The sequence below is a fragment of the Equus caballus genome, chromosome 18 (assembly GCF_041296265.1).
Source record: "Equus caballus isolate H_3958 breed thoroughbred chromosome 18, TB-T2T, whole genome shotgun sequence".
NCBI classification, from domain to species: domain Eukaryota; kingdom Metazoa; phylum Chordata; class Mammalia; order Perissodactyla; family Equidae; genus Equus; species Equus caballus.
Genome location: NC_091701.1, coordinates 73,159,095 through 73,183,112, shown reverse-complemented (window position 1 = coordinate 73,183,112; position 24,018 = coordinate 73,159,095). Strand labels below are relative to the sequence as shown.

At 43.1% G+C, this 24,018-nt stretch overlaps 1 protein-coding gene across 18 annotated transcripts in view; it reads left to right on the top strand.

Moving 5' to 3' along the window:
• Nucleotides 1-24,018, top strand: part of ANKRD44 (ankyrin repeat domain 44) — a 348,870-nt gene that overhangs the window by 194,917 nt on the left and 129,935 nt on the right. For all 18 annotated transcript variants that reach the window (XM_070241458.1, XM_070241459.1, XM_023622277.2 and 15 more), the window contains 5 exons: nt 2,110-2,180; nt 12,798-12,998; nt 13,360-13,447; nt 16,421-16,563; nt 17,589-17,801. In XM_070241458.1, coding sequence (XP_070097559.1) covers nt 2,110-2,180; nt 12,798-12,998; nt 13,360-13,447; nt 16,421-16,563; nt 17,589-17,801 — 716 coding nt within the window. The remainder of the gene's footprint in view (nt 1-2,109; nt 2,181-12,797; nt 12,999-13,359; nt 13,448-16,420; nt 16,564-17,588; nt 17,802-24,018) is intronic.

Sequence of the window (24,018 nt, the reverse complement as noted above, 5' to 3'; positions counted from 1 at the left end):
GAGTTGTAGATTCAGAGGTGATTGAGCCATTAGAGGGGATTCAGAAGTAAGAACAGCTCATATTTCTCTAGTACTTTGCAATTTACAAAGCACCTTCACGTTCACTTGATTGCCCCAACCACCCAGTGAAGTGGGCAGAGAAGTATTATTATTGTTGTTTTTGTTAGCCTCATTGTACAGATTAGTGGCTCTTGGTCATGGCCAGAAGGTGCTGAAATGAGAACTCAGATCTGGGTCTTCTGCCCATGAATCTCGCTGTGCTTCCAAGACCTCGTTGATTTCACTTTGGAGCATTTCGCCCAGGGCTTCCTGCTACGGGATAGAGATTCTGATTCTTAACATGCCCAAACTGATTTTATTTGATCCTTATTGATGTGAGGGGCTTGAACCTTCTCAAGTAAGCTGCCTGGATGGAGTTGGTAGCGTTAGGATTCAAATAATTTTAAGTTTGATAAACTAGGCAACAATTTATCAGTGGCTCTCAACATTGACAAGTTACAATGTTAGATGTTACAATAGCCTTGGGTCCTGGGGATCTTTTGAAAATACTTGTGCCTGGCTCCATCGCAAACCAATGAGATCAGAATGGGGGGAGGGAAGACATCCTCTTTGTTTTAGGGATTATTACGTTCTTGTTTTCTGTGATTAATATTGTTGATGGTATTTACTCTTCAGTTAAAGAGGAAACATTATCCAAGTTCTATGGTTTGTTATTTCCTTTAGCTGGTGCCTTAAACTAAGTTTCTAGCTCCCTTTTACCCACGAAAGTCTCCTGCTGCCCTTTTTGATTTTTTTTTTTTTTTTTTTTTTACAAGGTTTCTGTTTTTTAGCTGTCAGCTGGCCTCTGCCTCGCAGGCATTAGTCAGCCTCTGCTTCCACTTGACTCGCTTTCTTGGCCTCTGTCCCAGAGGCACCTCCTGGGCACCTCCCCTCCTCTGCATTACTTTCTAGTTTCTTTCATTCATCCCTCCACTATTCTTCCTTATGAGCTTCCTTCCTTGTTGTCCTAAGGCTAAAATAGGCTCCTCTTCTTGTATCTACGAAGATAGCATACATATTTTCTCCTCCTCCTCCTTTGTAGCCCTTTTATAAAGCTTTCCGTCTCTGATCAGAAGACTGATCAAAACCCTGAACCCCCAAAAAAGGGAAGCTCATATTGGGTGTTTTAGCAGTTCAGCTGCAGACGCAGTGGGCTCGCGCTCTTGGAGAATTGTGAGGGTGTCATGGAAAGAGGGCATGCTCAACTTCCTGTGAGCCCTCTCATACAGAGTTTCTGCTCCCAGATGGTGATATGGCTCCTAGAGAGTCGAGCATGAGGCGCATCCCTGAAAGTGAGCTGGTTCTGGCTGGCGTGGGAGCCTGTCTGACCGCCCCGTAGTGTGAGGGAGCTGTGAGCAACCTGCAGACGCTTCATGTCCTGTCTGCCCTAAAGGTCATGGAGGTTGGCTTCTTGCTGCTGAAATAGCTCACTAGTCCCAGAGAAGTCATTGGGATTCTTGGATAAAACAGATTTCTGCTAATCCCCTCAGCCCAGATCAAACCTTGTCAGAACTCAACTTTACAGTATTTGTTTGAAATCCAACTGGCCTTTGATATGTATTTGTTGGAAACCTGCTCATCCCTTATAGTTTGCCATGAAGGGCATCGTGTGCCCTGTGTGATAAATATACTTAATGACTAAAAATAAAATAATATATATGATTATCTATTTTATATTCAGGAATATATATTATATTTGGGAACATACACACACACACACACACACACACATACGTGCACACCTGAAAGTTCTTCATTCTTCAGCACCTTCATTTCCATAGTCCTGGAGAATTTCAGCCTTCTTACAACTGTATCTCCTACCCAATGAGACACTGCATCTCTCATCTGGACTTTGCCCAATTCTTGTGACCCCAGATCTTGCTTCTTCTGCTGTACTGGGTGTGTCCTCCTGTCTGAGGCAAAGAAAACAAAACAAAACAAAATGTAGTACTTGTACCAGGCAAATGAGAGCACGAGATAGAACATTTGACTTAAGATCAGTGGACCACCCCCCCTCCCCCCAGCAATGCCGACTGCATTGTGTCTCTAACCTGTGCTGTTTGGTTCCAGGAGCTCGTGTAAACGCCAAGGACAACATGTGGCTGACCCCCCTGCACCGGGCTGTTGCTTCCAGAAGTGAAGTGAGTGATTATCTTATTTAATCTAGCACCTCCAGTCCCTAGAAAGAGAAAAATGCTTTTTGCTGAATTGGGGATTCTCACTGGTGAGCAAAAGGCTTTTACTTCTCACATAAGAGGGTTACCAAAATTGAATGGCTGTTTATTTGAGCACTCCTCCATGCCAGGCTTGGTGCTGGGGGGGTGACTGGGCTATTCCAAGATGGACAATGTGATCCTTGACTTCAGCGAGTTCTCAGTCTGGAGGGGGAGGCCGCCAGGGAAGTAAATTAATGCAGTCTCGTAACTGAATTAGAGGAAGAAGCAAGTAACTATCTCCTTGAATAGAGGAAGGCTGCCAAGAAGAGACGTCATTGAGCTGGTCCTTAGAGGATGGGTAGGGACTTACCAGGACAGGAGAAGGAGGGAGGGCTGAGGCAGGACGATAAACATGCTAGAGGACAAGAGGCTTGAAAGTCTACGAATGGCGGGTTCAGTTGGATGTAGCTGGAACACAGGATTTAGGGGGAGGTAAGTCTCATAGTAGAGGCTGAGTAGACGGCAGAGGGCTGGGTGTCCTCTGAGCAGGGGGAAGTGGTCACAGCAGAGCTAGGTGTGAACCTGACAGAGTTGGAACCTTGTGAGGATGAGGTGGAAAGGGAGCCAGAGGGTGAATGGCGACACCGTTGACTAAGAAGGCAGAGGCAGGGGAGCAGGGTGGGGAGCCCATCAGTCCTGCTTGAACGTGCCCAGTTTGGCAGACCTGTCACTGGAGTGTAGCTCCATGAGGGCGGGGATCTGTGTTTTGTTCCCTGGTGTGTCCCAAGCCTGGTACATTGTAGGTGCTCAAGAAATAATTTATTTTGAATGCTGGAAATTTAGGTGAAGATGACTAATAGGTTATCTGTCATTATTTATACAGGTCTAGAGCTTAGAACAGAGAGGATGGTTATTGAAACCATGGCAAATGGATCAGCTGGTTCAGGGAAAGTGTAAGAGAATGAGAAGACCAGTGTGGGGCAGGGAGTGGCAGGGAACCCTAGTGGAGCCTTGGAGCCCGGTCAGAGAGGATGCCCACCGTCCAGGGCTACTACTCGGTGGCACTTGACATTGGATGACTCACCTTTGTAGCTGATTTTACCAAGCGAAGCTTCTCCTCTGCTTTTGGAGAAGGTGCTGTTCTCCGGGTACACTCAGGAGCAAGAGATGTTGCTAAGAATGCGTACACCGATGTCGCAGGTGTCAATGGCTGTCATCAACATTGGCGTTTCGCCTTTGGCAGCTATCTGGAAATTTCACAGTATACTTGGTAGACGACAGTTAGGTTAGTGCTCATAACCTTCCTTCTGTACTGTGTGATTTGAGTGGTTTTTGTAAGAGTTTGGTTGTATTTTCTTTTTTAACAGCCCACATGGAATGAGGGAGGTAATGATTCCCAGCTGCCAGGATCAGACCTGGGGGAATTCAGAATCTTTGCATGGTCCCACGTTTCATTACTATTCTGCCTGGGAAAGCAGGTGCAGTGGGCTGTTTGAGTTTGTACCACCAGCTTCATGAGACTAGCTCCTTCACAGAGGGTTATTTCCTGGTCTTTTAAGACCACTTGATCTTCAGTAAATTTATTTTTCTTCTTCTTTTTTTTAACTTTTTTTTTTTGGTTCGTGAGGAAGATTGGCCCTAAGCTAACATCCGTTGCCAATCTTCTTCTTTTTGCTTGAGGAAGATTGTCCCTGAGCTAACATCCATGCCAGTCTTCCTCTGTTTTGTATGTGAGGTGCTGCCACAGCATGGCTTGATGAGCAGTGTGTAGGTCTGTGCCCAGGATCCGAATGTGTGAACCCTGGGCTGCCGAAGCAGAGTATGTGAACTTAACCACTATGCCACCAGGCTGGCCCCCGGTAAATTTATTTTAAGTATATTTTGAAAAATATGGGTTTGTTTCCTCTTTTAACAAGAAGCAGGTCTTTTTAGTTCAAAATAACATTTACTAAGCACTTCCTATATGCCAGGCACTGTGCTTGCCGGTGGAGCTAGAAAGACAAATAATTCCTCTGCCCTTGGGAAGCATGTCGGCTGGTGGACAGAAAGACACAAAACCAGAGATTTCAGTACCATGCGACTTCTTCCAAGCGTTCGCCACCTGTGTAGCTCAACTGGCTGCAAAGCCCTCAATCCTCAAAACTTCCATTTTCCATCCACCACCAGCCCACCTTCTTTACACAGCTTTAGTGTGTTTGAATTCAGTCAACCCACTGATGGATGAACCTTTGTACCTGAGAAAGGCATTTGTTGCTTCTCTAAGAAACCAGCTCCCTCTGCAGGTTTGCTGGGGGAAAAAATCCCTTGCAGGTGTCTCTTGCTAGGAAGGAAGCAAACCAATCCTGAGTTGTAAACAATCAGAGTCATATATAAGCCAGCATGAGAGTATGTCTTCCTGTTAATATCTGTCATGGCAAGTTGAAACTTTCTTGTGAAAACTGGAGTCTCTGTAACTGTTGTTAGAACTGACTGTAGGCATCTTAACCCCAAGCACGTTGCTGTGCTGTGAAAGTCCTAAATTCAGATTCCCTTCTTCTTTTGACTTCAATATATTGCCATTGCTTTATGCCCACCCCCTCCGCACCCCCCCCCCCGCCCCGATAATAGCTGGGGAAAGGGAAGATAAACTGACTTGAAGCTTGCTTATGGGAGTGTGGCAAAAGAAGCCAGTTAAGCCACCAGAACCCGCAAAATCAGGACGACTTTCAAAATTGCATTGCAACACAGATATCAGTACAAGTCAAAATTTCTGAGCCTTCTTTCCATCCAGGCAAAATTTATGTTCCAATTTCTGTGCCTGGAAAAATAATATTCCTTGCGAAGTTCATTTCCTGAGCCTGTTGTAGCAATAGGAGTATCAGATCATAATATTGATTAAACGTCCACCCACGCCTGACATTGTAAAAGCTCCTCCACAGACAAGAACGTAGATCAAGACATGGTCACATCCCTTGAAAATCGTTCAGCATAGGTTGGGTTCCAGAGATAAACCTTCAAGACTTGTTTGGTACTCACGAGGCTGTGTTGTGGGCCCCGCTAGGCCCAATCTTGCATCCTCCTCCCCTCTCCACCCGACATGTGGAATTCCCAGGGAGGAAACAGCCAAACAAATAATTGGACCAAACAGCACTGTCTCCTTATTGACCCCCTTAGGGCTTCACTCATCCTCCTCTTTCTCCAGCTACTCCCACGGCTGTGAAGAAATGAAGATAGTCTCTTACCAAAATATGAGGGAAACATGTTTTGTAATGCTGGCTAACAAAGATGAGCAAGATTCAGGGCTGCCAGGAGGAATTTTCTGAAGTGTTGTGAATTATTTCGGATCGTTTCTCCTACTTAGCTTATTCTTGCAGCTTTTGTGTTTTTCTTTCTTGGAAAAGAGTAGCTGTAGGGAAAAGGAATTAAAGGCATACACGCCTGGAGAGTTGAACACACGTTTACTGAAGGCCACTCAGTGGAAGGCACTGTTAAGTGTGCTTTGGGGACCTTGAGGGGGTAAGAAGTGTGGCTTCTAGGACGTAGTGTTTAGGACAGACAACCAGGCGCATAGCCCGCTGTGGCCTGTGTCCAAAGGCAGCTGGCCTTCATACACGCCTTTTCTTCTGTAATGAGCTGAGTGGCACCAGAGGCAAATGGCTGAACTTTTCACTTCCCTGTTCTAGAGGCCGTCTTTTGGTTAGAAAAGTGAAAATGATTGTGTCCTGTCTTTAGGGTACAGAATTGAGGGTGTTGTCTCCATATATGTATTGTCACTATGAACACTTATTGAGCCCTGACTCTGTGCTAGGCAGTGTGCTAAGCGCTTGCTGTGCTTTATTCCATTTTAACCTCTGAGCCACCCTTTGAGATTGACACTGTTCCTAATCCTAATTTAGGAACCGTGATCTCAGAGAAGGTAAGGAAGGAGTCTGAGCCGCCGCAGCCAGCAAGCAGGGGAGAGTGTGACTAGAGAACCTGCTCGCTAACCACTGTGCTCCCCAGCTTCCCTCGAATCACAAGAACGCCCTATGGATACTGTTCCAACCGATCAAATGGATCTGTTTTTGGCATCTTTGCAGACAGAAGTCCCAACGGGTATAGAGATGTTTCTCAGAGCTGAGAGAGAGAAGCATTTTATTTGATAGCTTAAACTTTAAAAATGCCTGTTTTCCCCTTTTCTCTAAAAAAAATTTTTCATTGTTGTGGGCTAAATGCTGGTAGACAGGAGAATTGGAAGAATTATGTGGAAGACTAGAATGTTAATGCTTTCTTTAAACTGTCTTTATGGTTATAAAAAGATGTTTGTGTGTAGAACATAGGGTGTACCTGGGATGGGAAGCAAGTAGCATTTGATAACCTGCTCGTGAGAAGGCGGACGAGTGTTCTCAGATTCCGTGTGCAGCTCATCATCTGGGGTGCTCGGAAAAGTGCCCGTGCTAGCACCCCGCCCCCAGGGATTCTGACGAAGCCTGTGGTTGGGCCCAGAAATCTGCACTTTAAGAAGGAGCTTCTGATGCCCGTGGTCCACGTAGCACACTGTGAGAGCTGAGGCGGGAGACTGGGCATGCTTTCGTCTCTGCCTTCCCCGTATGTAAATCCAGCGCTTCTTGAATGGTTTCCTTGGAATTCTTTCATATCCCCAAGTCTCCAGGGAGCTCCTTTTGTACTACTAGTTCTTAGAATAATTGTTCTCTAATATTAGTTGAAATAATAAAGGGGGAGTTTAGTTTAATAATGAGTATGTTTAGAGAAAAAAATCCGATTAATTGGACAAATTGGTTGGGCACCAATTTATACAATTCTTATAGAATGTGAAATTGCTATAATCCATACAGAATAAAAGCCTCAAATAATTACAGTAACAGTGTAAATGCCTCCAGGTCTTGAGGGCAGCCTCAGGGACGTCAGCCCACAGTAAATGTCCTGTTGACACTTGCATATTATACTTAGAGAGAGTGCTAATCCTTATAGCAATGTATTTACTCTACCCAAATTTGTTGAATATATGCTACGTGCAAGGCACCTGCCAGGCTTTGTGGAGAGTGCAGAAAATTCTATAAGACTCAGACCCTGGTCTAAAGCAACTTGCAGTTTATAAAATTTGACATTTCTTCTGCCCGCAAGGACTATGGGTAGTCATCCACAATTACTTTTCCACGAACAGTATATGAGACTTAAATTCAAGGCACATTGGGAGTAAAAAAACAAACATTAGAGGCGATGGTTTTTAAGACACATGCTTCGTCTTTCTTCTCATCTTTTCCATGCGCCACAGTATGTGTTTCTACTTCTTCTTGCAGAGTCGGAGTGGCCTTTTGTAAAGAGAAAAAGTCATAAGTACAAATACAGTGACTTCAAATGCCATCTCCAGTTCCCTCCTGTGTGACATCCCGTGACAGTTCCTCCCTCCGCCTGTTGCTTCTGTGTGTCCTGTAGGGCAGCCTCCTACGCAGGGTAGGAACAGCAGCACCTGCAGTCCTGAGACCTCGTGGATTCGGCTGATTCCTCCATGCAGGAGAAATGCCGGACTCCTCACACGTGCTTGTTCCTTCAAAAAGAAGCAAAGGCTTTGGGGCCGGCCCAGTGGTGCAGTGGTTAAGTTCGCACGTTCCGCTTGTCTGCAGCCTGGGGTTCACCGGTTCAGATCCCAGGTGTGGACATGGCACCACTTGGCAAAAGCCACGCTGTGGTAGGCATCCCACATATAAAGTGGAGGAAGATGGGCATGGATGTTAGCTCAGGGCCAGGCTTCCTCAGCAAAAGGAGGAGGATTGGTGATAGCTCAGGGCTAAGCTTCCTCAAAAAAAAAAGAAGCAAAGGCTTTGAAGGAGCGCTGCTCCTGGTGTGGCCTGTGTGCTGGCCTGAGCCCGGGGGCTTTTGTCGTACCTGTCATGGTGAGAGAACAGTCAGTAACCTTCAGTAACCTTTTGAGCAATTTCATAGAGTCATTTCATGCCTGCGAGATTTAATCATAGAATAATTGAGTTTATCATTTGTCATTGTTTTTTTCATTTTGTTATTCTACTATTTACTTTTTATTGTATTTACAAAAGCATTGGCTCATGATGGATTTGAAATAATAATTTTTAAAAAACTGGTCCTTCACTGCAGATAGTTTAAGAAGCGTTGTTTTTAAATTTTTTTCATTTTTTATTGAGGTAAATTGACATACAACATTATGTTAGTTTCAGGTGTACGACATAATGATTCGATATTTATATGTTTCAAAATGATCCCCACACGAAGTCTGGTTAACATCCATCACCATACATGGGTACGGAATGTCTTTTTCTTGTGATGAGAACTTCTAAGAGTACTCTCTTAGCAACTTTCAAATATGCAATACAGCATTACTAACTAGCGTCGCCAGGCTGTACATTACACCCTCATGGCTTATTTATTTCCTAACTGGAAGTTTGCACCTTTTGACTCCCTTCACCCATTTTGCATCCCTCCTCCCCCAACTGGAGAAGTTCTGTTTAAGTATCTTTTCTTGATTCAGAGAGTGTTCAGCTTCCCTTCTCTCACATTAGTTTCTTTTTTACCTTATAAATTTTTGTCAGGGCAAACTCCCAGATATTAACTTTTTAGCCGATGTGTGATACAGGAAAAGAGAGACTCCTTTTGATTACAAAAATCATTAATTCCATAAATTAATTGGCTTGGTTTATAGGTCAGCTCTCCCCTCCTCTCCCTTAGCCTGCTGACTCCTCCCACCCAGAGGCACACCTCTGCCCTGGGGTGCAGGGCCCCGTCCTCTCTCCTCTCTGTCTGTCCTTGCCTCTTCCTTCCTGCCGAGCTCTGGACCTCCCCCTCCCAAATTCCCTATGGAGCCCCCACTGCATAGTAAGGGCTGAACACAGCGGCCTCTGACTCTCTTAACAGGACCTGCCGCCTACCCTCAGAAGACTATTTGGGTTTAAAACAGTATTTTTTCATACTGGTAAATATAACAAAATTTTATTTTAACCAGACTTGGTAATTTGCAGTTTGTAGTAATTCCAACGAGGAGCTAGACCAGGGGGTCTGCAAACTTTTTCCATAAAGAGCCAGATAGTAAATATTTTAGGCTTTGATGTCTACATATGGTCTCTGTCGCAGATATTTACCTCTGCTGTTATAATTCGAAAGCAGCCATAGATAATACGTAAACAAATGAATGAGGCTCTGCCCCAATAAAACTTTACAAAACAGACCAAAATTCAGCTGTGACTAAAATATTTTTAGAAGTATTACCTATTTAAGAATACAGGTCCCCCCCCGACTCTAAAAACACTTATTTATCTGTAAACTATAACTGGCAAGTAAATATATATTTTCTTTGCTTAACTTGTTGCTTTGTGTGAAATGCAAATCATTCCTAAATATTCATTTAAAGATGGGGCCTCTCCTAGGTAATATCTCATTCACCTAGTCTGAGTTATTCTAATAGTAATCACATTGTCACCTTTAAAAAACAAATTTCTCATGAATTCATTGGTCTTATCTCCAAACTGTAAAAATTTGTGAAATGTTCCCACAAATTTTCTGTTTTGTTCATTAATCCTGAATTTACATAATATTTATTGCAAAGCAAGAATCTGCATAAGTACAATAAAATAACACACAAGGCAAAGATATGGCAGTGTCAGAATGTATTGTTTGCTGTGAATGTGTGAAAAGGATGCTATCCCATTTTTGTATAGTATTGTTTTGAGACGGTTATCTCCAACTTTTTTGTCCATATATCTGCAAAACTTTCAGCATCCATCTTCAAAACATGCATCTCATTTTATGTGTAAGTTACGTAGTATAGGACCTACTATCATTAGCTAATATTTCAAGGCGCAATTATTTAGGGTGAGGCTTTCCATTTATCATGGTCTTCCATAACCATGTAGATAATAGACTTCTGATGATTTTTCTCTGTTTTGGCCAAGCTCTTGTCAGATCTGATTAAATCTGTCATTATTTTTACCTTGTAATGTAGGTGATAGAAAGCTTTTGCTGGGAGTAGAAGCGTCAGCTCTGTGACTTCCACGTTATTTGTACTTGCATTGGTGTTATCATCTTTAATCTGTGGGTTCCTTGCATAAATCTTGTCCATTTTAGGATGTTTTTAGTTTAAGGTTACATATTACAATGTGTAACTCGACTTGGCAAGCCCATCTCTGTACATTTCAGCGCACTCAAAGCGAATGAATGGCGAGGGCAAGCCCCACCCACTCTGCGAGGTGGACTCTGCTCTTCCCTGAGGCAGGGTCCTCTCTGGAGCTGACTGAGGGCACAATGCCAACCCAGAAGTTAAATACCGGCTAAAACACTTTCCTTTTTAGGGAAAATAACTATAAGGGGAGGTTCCAATATTTTCTTCCCGCATCACAGTGGATTATCTATGCATCTACATAAACCTCACAATGTTTGAGACCAAAGTTGATAAAAATACTATTTTTTCTTATTTAAATCTTAGCGCTTATATTGTGATTTAACTTTTCTTTTGTTTAGTTTTTGTTCAGCCCACTAGTTTTGAGATAGAGCCTGGCTAATGTTTCTTTCAATCTTCCATAGTTCTAGCTTTGTTTCACACATAGTAGGTGGGCATTAATAACACATGTACACATTTCACTCTGAAATGGGCCAAGGAATGTTTAGTAATCATTACTTTATTGGCAGTCTTGCTGAGGGTGGGTGGCATATATCTTTTTTTTTCCTCCTTGGTAATCCCAACAAATTGTTTGTTTAGTTGGCTCTGTCAATTTCTTGCTCTTTATTTATAGCATCTAAATGGAGTACACCATTTATTTAAACTATGTTCTCTAATTTACAAAGTTAATTTCTTTTTGCTCTCATTCTACTGTCCAAGTTAGCCATTCATCTCAATATGATGCTACTACTGATTCATGGAGCATTCTTTTTATTTCATCATTTATGTCCCTGACAAAAGTGTGAATTTTGTGAGTTCAAATCATCTACTATCTGGGGGCACTTTTCTTTACCTGCATAATAAAGTAGATTGGACAGTCCAGGCCTGTGGGGATGAAGGTGGACAAGGCGGGGTTTGGTCCATGAAGGGTGGTAGGAGTGTGGTACTGATGCTTTTCATTGGCTCATTGATGCCACATTGACAAGATGTCCATAAAGGAGCCCCACTAACTGGTCCAGGAACATGTCTAGAAGTAAAGGGAAACAACAGGCAGCCATTCCCTTCTCTTTTTTTTTTTTTTTGAGGAAGATTAGCCCTGAGCTAACATCTGCCACCAGTCCTCCTCTTTTTACTAAGGAAGACTGGCCCTGAGTTAACATCCATGCGCATCTTCCTCTACTTCGTATGTGGGACGCTTGCTACAGCATGGCTTGACAAGCAGTGTGTAAGTCCACATCCGGGATCTGAACCGGCGAACTCCTGGTCGCCGAAGCGGAACATGCGAACTTAACCGCTGCTCCACCAGGCTAGCCCCAGCCATTCTCTTCTTGAGAGAAGCTATATCATTCACTTGACTGAACAGAAGAATGTTCTTATTCCTGACTGTACAACAAAGTCCCCAGCGAGTTTTACAAAAATTCTGAGGCCAGTTAGAATCTCTAGGGTGGGACCAGGCATCTGCATTTTTTTTTCTTTTTGGTGAGGAAGATTCACCCTGAGCTAACGTCCATTGCCAATCTTCCCTTTTTTTTTTTTTTGCTCAAGGAAGATTAGCCCTGAGCTAACATCTGTGCCGGTCTTCCTCTGCTTTGTGTGCGGAATGCCTCCACAGCATAAGTGATGAATGAAGTAGGTCCGCACCCGGGATCCGAACCCACGAACCCAGGCCACCGTATTGGAGCACGAGGAACTTTGAGGAAGTTTAACCACTCAGCCACGGGGCTGGCCCCAGGCATCTGCATTTTTAAGAGCTCCCCAGGCAATTCCATTGCACAGCCAAGTTGAGAGTTATAGTGTAAGAGGCTGATAAGCTGATTAGGGCAATAAAAGGAAACTAAAAAGTGGGAGACTCTGTAAAGGTGAAGAAACTCAACAGTAGAAAAGAAGTTACCCCATTATAACATGGAAAAGGCTGGGAAGAGACGGAACAATTTTGTAGCTTCAAGCTGACGTAGTAACAGTCATCCTCTTCCCTTGACTGCTTATTGATCGCACAGTGAGGGTGAAGATGCTGGCTGAGAGAACCAAAGGTGTATAAATTGATCCAAGAATGTCTGAAGGGCTTTGAGGCTTTTGGCTTTGGAAGATGGAGGTTCATTGACAACCACCTCCAACCTTAGATGACCTTTGTGGGCCTTTTGGCTTCTGGGTATTTTACCCTGGTGTGCACACCTGCACATGAGTGCTCTCATCTGGCCTAAGGATATTTTATACCTTATAAAGAAACCTTATACTTAGAAGGTTGACTTGGTTTTGGAGATGTGCCACGGCTCTTGGCCTAACAGAGAAAGGGAAAGCGAATCTGCTTTAACCTGTGCTACCCTTTTGATCTCTATCGTACGTTACCTTGCTTGTAGAAGAACATACATCTTGTTCTTGAGCCAGCCTCTGAGGGCAGGGAGCCTTCCGTTTCCGTAGTTCCAGGGGCTGGTCAAGCATCTTCCAGTAAGTGTTGATTGAGCATTTCTCAGTGACCCCTGCAACCTCTGCTTTTGCTGTAGGAAGCAGTGCAAGTGTTGATTAAGCACTCGGCTGATGTCAATGCGAGGGACAAGAACTGGCAGACCCCCCTGCACGTGGCAGCAGCCAATAAGGCCGTCAAGTGTGCGGAAGTGATCATTCCCTTGCTGAGCAGCGTCAACGTCTCCGACCGAGGGGGACGCACGGCCTTGCACCACGCCGCTCTGAATGGCCACGTGGAGGTGGGTGTCCTCGTCACTGGGAACAAGAATCCTTGCTGCAGACCCTCTTGGCCCCAAGTGGAGCCTTGCTGAGACTTTTAGAGAATATGATGGTAATATTTGTACAGCAAACCTTAGGCAATCACACTTATTTTTAAATTTAGAGCCACAGTGAATTGAAAAAGGAGCCATCACTTCAGTCTTTTCCTCTGACACACGTGTCACAGAGATGGCTGTGACGTCGTCTTCCTCATCTATTTGAACCCAGATCTCTGACTTGCCTTTAGATTTGACGTTCATTTGGCTCAGATCACCTGCAGGTGGTAAGCAGCCCTCACCATTACAGAGTGTACACTTGGTTTCATTGTTGGTTATCTTTCAGATGGTCAATTTACTCTTGGCCAAAGGGGCAAACATCAATGCATTCGACAAGAAGGACCGGCGTGCTCTGCACTGGGCAGCGTATATGGGTAAGGATTCCATGAATGGAAAGCAAAGTACAGATAAACTTAACTGAAGAGGCCGTGGATCTCTCCTTGACCATGTGGGTTTTCTCTTGGGCGAGTCTAACTTCTTTTCAACCTTGGGTTTCATTTGAATTAAGATTTGGTCCATTTTACTGGCATGCATGGAGCACTCTAGTTGGGCGGTTGCCTTGTCAGAGATTTATTAATCCTACAAAGAGAAGGAGGGATGAATCATGACCTGCATCTTGTTGAATGTGTTTCAGTCTGGATTGGAAAGCTGCACAAATTGTGCTTATTTTAACTTGTTATGGGGGCAAAAAAAGTTGTTTACAAAGAAAGAGGATTGGCTAGCCAGGCAAGGACATGAATCCCATTTGTCTTCTTATTTATAAATATTTTTGAAAGAAACAAAAAGGAAGGAAGAAAGGACAACCCCTTGACTGTTATGTAGTTATGATGTAGGTTGAGGAGACCAGAGTCACTGTGGATGCTGCGCTGTTTCACTGCCAATAAACTGGGACTTGCAGTCCTTGAGTTGCCAACTCGGGTCCGGGAGATGAAAGAAGACGTCACATTTCTACGTTTTTCTCTTTTAACTTTTATTGGCACAAATACCATGGCCAAATGATAGACCTCACAGAGTTTATTCTCAGTGTAGACTTGTGGGAAGTGAAGAGCTAAGATCCTTCCTTTGTGTTTCTAATTGGAGAACATCCTGCAGCTAGAAAAGTAGACAGGATTCTATCAGCACCGAGTTATAAACAACCTGAATGCCCATCCACAGGAGATTGTGTTGGTAAATTATGGAAGATCTACACAATGGGACACTGTGCAGTAATTCCAGTGATGATGTCATTAGTATTTATGAACATAGAAAGATTCTGTGATACGTTAAATGAAAACAGAGCATAACACCATATGAATAAGATAATCCTCATTTTTGTTGAAAAAATCTATATAATAAAAGCAATCTCGGATATATTATACACTGAGATGCTAACTAATTATCTCTGGGGATTGGGGGTTGGGGATGGTTTGGGTTTCCTTTTAACACCTTTTTGCCTTTTCTGAATCCTTTTTAGCAAGCACTCATGCCTTTTATCATCATAAAAAAACAATAGCAATTGTAGGGAGGAAAAAGAGAGTGGGCTGGGGCAGGGATGAAATAAATGATGTGGCTAGAGATGGGTATGAATAATTCTCTTGGTTTAAACAACCAGAATCCTAAGATTTTTGCAAGCATTATCATTTTTTAAGGGGACGTGACTTTTGAGTTGACTGAGGCAGAATGGATGGCTGCCTGGTACCTGTAGGACTGGAGCCAGCGAACGTTTGCCAGATCCGTGTTTAGGCAGAGCACACACTACGCTGGTGTGAGACGGGACTCAGAGAGCCTGGGGTTCCGAGTTTGTTCTTTGCTGATGTACAGTTAAAACATTTGTGTAGACTTGCTTTAAAGAAGTAAAGTCATTATTTTGTGTGTCATCAGGATACAAATAGGAACAAATATATAGATAACCATCTTTAGGAAATAAAGGACAAAATGGGGAGAAAAGATAGCACCACTTAAGTTTAAGATAGCACCACTCAGAATTGAAAATAATTTTTTCTATATATAAATCTTGGGGGAAAAGAGTCAAATTTTAATTAAAGAAAGCCAAGCCCAAACTCTCTGTCTCTGTCTCTGTCTCACACACACCGACACACATTCATCTCTCTCTCTCTCGCTTGCATACGCACCCACCCCTCTCTCACACACACATTCTCTCCCACACACACACCCCTCTCTCTCTGACACCCATCTCTCTCTTTCTCCCACACACACCTCACTCTCTCCCCCGCCCCACACATCTCTCCCCCACACACACATCTCTCTTTCACACACATCTCTGTCACTCACACACTCTCCCCACCACACATACATCTCTCTCTCTCACAAACACACACACACCTTTCTCTCTCCCATACACACACTACACACAGTGCGCACACACATTTTATACTGGAGTCAGTACTTATCTTCTACCCTTCAATTATGAACTGTGTTTATTTAGAGGTATGACCTGAAGCATCGAACAATCTTCAGTCACAAAATAAAGGTCAAATACGTTTTTCAGACTATGTTTAGTGAGATAGGGAACAAAGGAAAATATTCTAGAAAATATGCCAACAGGACTTGAAACTAGAAGGGTTTTCTGTTTAGCTGGTAATTCACAAGAATACTTTTAAGTTGAAATGGTCATTTTTTTTTAAAGATTTTATTTTTTCCTTTTTCTCCCCAAAGCCCCCTGGTACATAGTTGTATATTCTTAGTTGTGGGTCCTTCTAGTTGTGGCATGTGGGGCGCCGCCTCAGCATGGCCTGATGAGCGGTGCCATGTCCACGCCCAGAATTCAAGCTGGCGAAACCCTGGGTCACCACAGCGGAGCAGGCAAACTTAACCACTCGGCCACGGGGCCGACCCCTGAAATTGTCATTTTTGTGCATTAAAAAATGGTCAAACAGCAGCAATTTCATTCGGTTTAACGATAATCTGGAGTCATTCTGATTAATTGATCTTTCTCCTTTCATTAGTTTTCCAAACAAATTGTCATGGTTAGACTTTTCAGTGAGGAATGGCAACTGATTTCAAAAGCATTGCTTCCATTTTAACATATTTTTGGGGGGCTGTGGTACTAGCATGTCAGCACAGACCTTGTTAGTATTCACTTGTGAACAGTGTCACTTCCGCCACATGGCCTTGAAGAGAAGGCCTCCATATGAATCATCTTTTTTTCCCCACAGAATTGACATAAAGTCTGACACATAGTGGGGCTCCCTAAATATTTGTTGAATGTTTACCATGAACCAGCTTTTTATAAACAGCTCAGCAAAATGCTGGTGGCAGTAAAAGCTAACAGTGATAATTTAGGTGGAATGAATCGTCAAATTGTCCTATAAAGGTTAACGATGTTTTCTGCTGCTTTGTTTGTAAAGGCCACCTGGACGTGGTGGCATTGCTCATTACCCATGGCGCAGAAGTGACGTGTAAAGATAAGAAGGGTTACACCCCACTGCACGCTGCAGCTTCCAACGGGCAGATCAACGTGGTCAAGCATCTCCTGAATCTGGGGGTGGAGGTGAGCCGGGGATAATGCATCACCCCATGGTGTGACTGTGGGTTTTCTGTTATTCTGAAATGAAATCCTGTTTGCATTTTTAACTCAAGAGGAAAAAATCCCTCATTTCCTAGCATCCTGTCTTTTTGGGTTTACGTGGGCAACTGATGAAGGGCAATGGGGGCATATATTTAAGTAGTGGAAAACCAGAAACAGACTAACCTTCTATATCAACATAGAGAAATATTTAAACATATATATTATACATAATACATATTGACCAGTCATTTTTAAAAGACTGGCTAGAGTTCTTCATCCCATCTCTGGAATCTAGCCTTCTAAATTGTGGCTTACAAGCAGAAATGAATGAATGGCCGCGACAAACAGCAGAAGTGTCCAGTGCTGAGCTGGAGGAATCAGCCTGACCCCGCTCTCCTTCAGTTGGCAGACCAGGGGCAGTGGTGAGGCTCTGGACCATCTGTGTCCCTGGACGAGAGGAAAAACCAAGTTGCCATCCTGAGACCATGGTGGTGAAACCCAGCAGCCGGGACAGGCCTGGGAAAGCAAGAGAGAGCCATGTGCTGATGCCCAGGACGGCTTCTTGGCTCTGCTCCTGGAAAGCGGCCTTGTGAGGTGTCCAACCACAGAGAGAAGCCCAGAGCGGCTTCTGAGCCCAACTTCTGAGTCTGGGCTCCACAGAACCTCCCTCGGGGCTCTTTTCTCACTCCCCTGATTCAGATCGCCTCTGGCATTTTGAGGCAGCCTGGCCTTTTACTTTTTCCCCTTTCCTAGCCGAAAATGCCTCTCCACAACTGGAGACCCTCACTCTTCCTCCCCGTTCACTTTTTGTCACATTCACTTTTTGCTGATCTTTACCTCTGGGTGACAAGCATTCCCAGGTGACAGCTGGGGCAAGAGTAAGCTCTGAGTAATTACGTTGGCAGATGGATGTTTCCTTTTTCTGGCTCAGCCGTTAGGCTTTTTGTGAAAAGTGAGGTAAATTGGCTTCAGTGATTTTAATGGCCCTATGTTGGACTTACTTACAGATCGATGAAATCAATGTGTATGGAAACACGGCGCTTCACCTGGCCTGCTACAATGGGCAGGATGCCGTGGTCAACGAGCTGACCGACTACGGTGCTAACGTGAACCAGCCCAACAACAGCGGGTTCACCCCTTTGCATTTTGCTGCTGCGTCCACACACGGTGCTTTGTGTCTTGAACTGCTAGTGAACAACGGGGCAGATGTTAACATCCAGGTATGACACTCTTTGTCTCTCTCAATGTTCAGTCCCTTTGCATTAAGCCTCTGTTTGAGCACAATCGACTGCTGTAAATTAGGTCATGTTTTAGTGAATTGTACTTCTGTGAACCTTGACTCCCGCAGCCTTATCTTGTATTGGGATGCTCTAGAAACTTAGCTGTGTTGTTTCTGCAGGAGTGGAGGGACCAGCTGGAAGGAACTGAAGTTCTAGCCACATGTCCTAGGTAGCTCAGTGGATGTTCCAGAGCAAATACTAGGTCTCAGGAATGTTGACTTGGCCGAGATTCTAATACTGAAGTGGATGTGGAGCTGATAGGGCAGAGCTGCTGAGCATCAAAAGGAACACCTAGTCTAATGATCTCAGATCTGTTCCCAATCCTAGTGTGGCCCTCCATGGAGTTTCTCAGATGCCTTCAATGATGTAACATTAACCAGTCCTAATGGTGATTCCTTTATTTAGAAAACTTACTGAGAACTACCTAGTGCCCCTGTGTGGTACTGGGGGAGTGCTCCAAGGTGAGATGTGATCTCCGCCCTCAAGGAATTTACAATATGGTAAGGAGATAGTGCACTCAGATAATCATGAGGCAAGAGAGAATGGGATGAGTGACATGAGAGAGTAATGAAGCATTGCAAACTATAACAAGCAAGTGTTGACTTGCTTCTTGCTTGGGCATCAAAAATGGAGATTGCTCTTGAGCCGAGACTCCGAAGATTGGTATCAGACAAGATGAGGAGGGACCAGAAGGAATTCGAGAGAAGGCATTCCAGATAGAGAGAACAGTGTGAACAGAGGGGTTGGGAGTTCTGGATAGGAAAAGCTCTGGGTGAACTTTAGGTAACTAGTCAGCTCACGTAGCAGATAACCAAGAGGAACGTACGCACGCAGCCTCCATGGTCTGAGTCATGTCACTTGAATGCATTTAGATTGCAACGGAATATCCTAACCTGCACCATGTGCCCTTACTCATCCTCAGCTTCCCTTCTCCCAACACACGGGAATCCTGAAGCAGGGTCCTGTGTATTCCATCTCTACTTTGAAAAATTATTATCTCCAAGATTCAATTTCAAGAATATTGGATCAATCTATTTTAATGACTTTCTCTATTCACTATTAAAATATGTTAATGTTTTTTCTTGTAATTTCTAATAGTGTGGAAATATGGGACAGATTTTCAGAATAGCAATTTATTGTGATCGAATGGAGTATAAATTGTAGAAAAGAAAGGAGCCAGAAACAAGATGAGCTGTGACCTGACCAAGGGACAGTGCCTATCTACTGGCTGAGGAGTTTGGGCTTCTAGAGGCTGTGGGGACCACTAATCATTACAGAGGTTGGGAGACCAGAGCTGAGCATTAGAAACAGTAATCTGGCCACAGAACACCAGAGACGGAAAGCATAAAGGAAAAAAATTGTTTATATGATTACATAAAAGTTTAAAACTTTTGTATGGCAAATCAAAATAACAAAAAAGCAAAAAAGCAAAAGCCCTAACATAAACAAAACTGAAAAGATGAACAACTCTGGGAAAAATTTCTGCAATATACACGGTAAGCAAAGGATTAATATGTTTACTATGTAAAGAGCTCATGGAAATCAGTAAGAAAGAGTCTAATAACCTACTAAAAAGTATGGACAGAGATGACATGAGAAAGAATGAGATATCCATTAAACCTACGAAAAATATTCAGATTCACTAGTAATTAGAAAAATGCAAACTTGTACATTCATAATACAAATACATTGATATTTGCCTTTAAGATTGGCAAGTATCAAAAAGGCTAATAATACCTACTGTTGTCAATGAAAAAAATTAAAATGCAATAAGTAAATATGATCCAATTTTTTAATTTTAAAAAGTTATGTGTCTGTGTGTCTGCATAGAAAGAGAAAAATATCTGGAATAAACACTGATATGCTAGCAACACTTTGCTCCAGAGAGGCAAAATTGTGATTTGGGTTTTTAGTTTCTTTTGTATATGTTTGTTTTAATCTTCTGATTGTGATGCAATGATTATGTGTTGTTTTTATATCTGTAAGAAAAAACCCTATGAAAATAGGGTTTTCCTTTTTCTGAAAATAAAATTCCAGCAGAGCGGGCCTAGAGAGAGGACAAGTAGTGGAGAACTGGAAGTCAGTAAAACTGGTCTGGCTAAGAGGGATGAGGACAGGGGAGCAGGACAGCCAGCAGAAGGGAGGGGCTGTGCAGAGAGAAAACCAGCAGCATTTGCTTGGACAAGAGACTGGAGAGTTGAAGACGAGTGTAGGAATGGAAATCTGGTTAAGGAGGTAGTGCAGCCTAGTGGTTAAGTGTTTGGTTCTGGAGCTAGCCTGCCTCGATTCCAATCCTAGCCTTGACTTTCAGTAGTTATTTAATTGTAAACAGCCTCTCTGTGTGTCTCAGTTTGCTTATCTATAAAATTAGGGAAACAGCAGTATCTTCTTCATGGACCTGTTGTGAGGATTCAATGTAATATCTCACATAAGTTACTTAGAACAGTGCCCGCCACGTGGTAAGTGCTCAATAAATGATTACTGTTTTTAGGAGGGATGTTGTGAGAAAGAGTAGCCTTAGGAGGTAAGACTGATGAGTTTAGTCTTTGAGAAGCTGATTTTAAGCCTTTGGTATAGCCACTCTGAGAAAACCAATAGTGGAAAATATGATACTCTAGCGGGGAGAGCAGCAGGGAATAGGAGAAATAATCTCGGCTGCCACATTCACAAAACTGGGAGAAAAGGATGAGCTCATCTGAGGAGAGAGGACGTTATAGCAGGAGGAGAGGAGGGAGGGAAGAATCCAGTGACCCTTCATTCTTAGGATCAGGAGGAGGAGGAAGAGCCAGAGAATGGAATGAGAAAAGAAGAGTCAGAGAAGATAGGAAGGAGACCGAGGGCAGTGTGGTGTCTTCATGAAGGTGGAAAGCAGGCAGAAATGAAAAAGTAGGATGGATGAAGAGAATTTCAATGTTTAGGTCTTGTAAGGGGAGCCATGCAAGCTCCCATGTGGCGGTAAGATGAAGGTCTTCGCTGGCATCGAAGAGACTAAGGTAGGGAAAGAGTCATCGTGTGGGCTTGAAGTCACAGATGACGGTGGTGAGAGGACGGTGGTGGTGGGGGACAATTGTCAATATCGCCAAGACTTGTGACACTTGTCTTGACATCTGGTGTCTGAGGGACATCCTGTGAATCCTCCAAATGAAGGAAAATTATTGAAGTTAAATAAAGTGGCGCTCTTCACCAGCCTCCACTTAATTAATTCACAGGGTTGTCTGATGCTCTCCATTACCTCTGAGAAACGTGCCCATTGATGCTGTCCATGTCCCTGATACTGGAGCTAGAAGGCCACTTTCTGGCACACCTGCTTGCTTCTCCCAGGAACTGACTAGTGGGCAGTTCGGATCGGATAAGTGGCTTTGATATATATGGTGCATTAATTTATGGCAGCCTTCTCTTCTCCCCCACAAATTAGACATGGAAAGCATAGTTACTTAATTTCAATATTTCATGTTTTCCTGTGGACTGCTAATCATCAGTAGACTATAAGAAACACCATTTTAAAAACCTGAGACTTGGATTTATATATCATTTAATCTGTGTAAATGGGATTTTGAAGCAAATCTAGCCTTCTCCCTCAGTCTCCCTTCATATACTCTGTCAACATCCCCCGATTTCTTTTCTTGAACCCTTCTTACTTACTCCAGATGCACTCTGGATACACGGATAGTCAAACATTTCCGGAGAGCCATTCTGTCTGACTCTGGAGGTAGCTTTCTAATTGAAGTTGTTATCTCTCCATGCCACATTGCTTTTGAAAGTGTTTGTAGATTGCAAGACAATTTGTACTTGTTTAGATTTTCCAAAGTTTGAGGGAAATAGCATATTGAAATGTAGCCAATACACACATGTCCACTTTGTTTTCCCCTAACCTCACAAAGCACTAAAATTGATGTCTTCATGAGCAATTAGAAGATGGCGGAGAGACGTAGAAGGATATGTGTCCTGCTTGCATGTTACAATCTCTCATTTTGCTTGAATTGACCATGGCCCTGTCGTTGACTTTGTAATAGTAGTTTAATTGTTCAAGTGATAAAATTGATAGAAGTTTAGTTGATAAAATAATAAAGACACAATACTTCATAAAATAATCCATTGAATGTTCACTTGTATTTTGCAAATGGGAAGAGCATGAGAAAAGCAAAATGATTTTTCTTCTCCATTACAGACCACATTGTAATTTCCATAGCGTATCAAGGCTCTTTTTGGAGGCATTCAAAGTAAGTGTTAAAGAAGGCACTAAACACACAAGCAAGCTGGATGTGACTTAGAAAGATGGATTCAGAAATTACCATTGCCAGGTTTCCTACCTCCTCGTCACTGACATTCAGCCTGCCCGTGGTCTCAATTCTTTTCTGTCCATGGGCCCTGAGATAATTTAGCCCTAAGACACTGGAGCTGAAGCCCATCCCATGTCTACTGAAGTAGACCAGCTCCCTTCTTTATAGGTACCAAGACCACATTATAGAATGGAATGCACTGCAGAGGTTGAAGGTGAAAACTGGAATAGGCAGGAATAAGCAGTGACAGGGTCGTGGCACTTGGAACTTTAGAAAGGAGGTGAGGAAAGGAGAGGACGGAATGAGACAAACTTGTACCATCTCCAGCCTTTAGAACCATTAAAAACAACTGGACTATGTATAAAAGTATATTGGCTCTTTTCAAACCAGGGTTTTAGATTGTACTTCCATTGAACTGGGAAGCCCTATTGGGTTTTTTACTGTATCTTCCCCCTCTACAGGGTATCAGGCGGGCCCTAGTGTGTCCTATAGAGGCTTCATTGCTCCCCAGTAGGGACCCTGAGCTGCATGACTCCAGGAGGCACCGTGCCACAGAGAACACGATGCCGCCAAGTTCCTGTACGTTTAGGGAAGGTTTGTGGGATGTTGGAGGCTGAGGAAAGAAGGCATTAGGGGGAGAAGAAAAGAATGAATGGATTTCTGAGGAGAATGGTGGTCAAGAAAAGGGAAAAACTCCAATTAGTTCAAGGATTAACCTTCCTTGGATGATGTTGAATTCTGCCCTGAACGAGTACTAATATTTGTCATACAATATTCTCAGTCCTCATTAGTTTTCCTTCATGATTTATGGCTGAACGGTGCCTAAATCTATAGAAGAGCTTCTTGCTTAATTAAACAAATTCTCAAAATAACAAAATTTTCCAAGCCCTAAATTTGATGGGAAAATGCATCTAGAAATTGAAAAGAGCCTAGAATTTTTTTTTTTTTAATTATAAAAGCAAAGCTTCGAATAAATGGGAGAATTGGACATAGTCTCTCCTTTGAGACTGCAAGGAATGTTTTTTCTTTGATAAAACTTCTTTGTCTGAAGTTCTAGAAACATCAGCAGCTGCAGCGAGTCCCCCTGCATGAAACGTTTCTCAGGCAGATAATGAAACTCGCTAGGGTCCCTCATCTCAACCTGAATATTCTGAATTCTAACTTGTAAAGGCTGAATAAGAAGTATTATCCTATGACCTTCATTGGTTTTCAATGGCTTTTTGAAATAATGAGTTATTTTTATATCCATACCATATAAATAAAGCTGCCCCCAAATGGCTGCCATGATACTCTTAATGCTTCCTGTCCCCACCTCCCCCACCTCCCCCACCTCCCGCCACCCACATCCCTATGAGAGAAAAAAGAATCAGTTAAAGCTGGGCTTCAGTGGAGGATGAGCCCAGGCCAGGATCTGCAAGGATAGATCTGAAGCAAATATCACCACTGACCGGAGAGCCATCCTTTGCATTTTGCCTAAATTTGGTCATCTCCATTTGTTTGTCCCTTACCAAATGCACAGGCACTTCAAGGGAGGAAAGGGTGTGGTATTTCCTATCCCTGAAATGCGACCAGCTCTGTAAACTGCACACCGTAGAAACTGGTTACTTCTGCTTTGGCTCTCTGGCTGCAATTCAGGGCGTGACCACCAGGTTGGTGGTTGATTCCTCGGTAAAGCCTTTAAACTCTTTTCTAGGTGTGGAAAAGCGCTCAGCTAAATATTTATAAAGATATTGTCTAAAGAATGAAATATTTATGGCTTTATATATATTTAACAATGCTAATTAGTTATGTTTTCATATTAAATTTCAGAGAAAATATTGGAGCAAAATTTAAAGAGATAGCACCACCTAGGGACAAGTTAATGTCAACTCGGCATT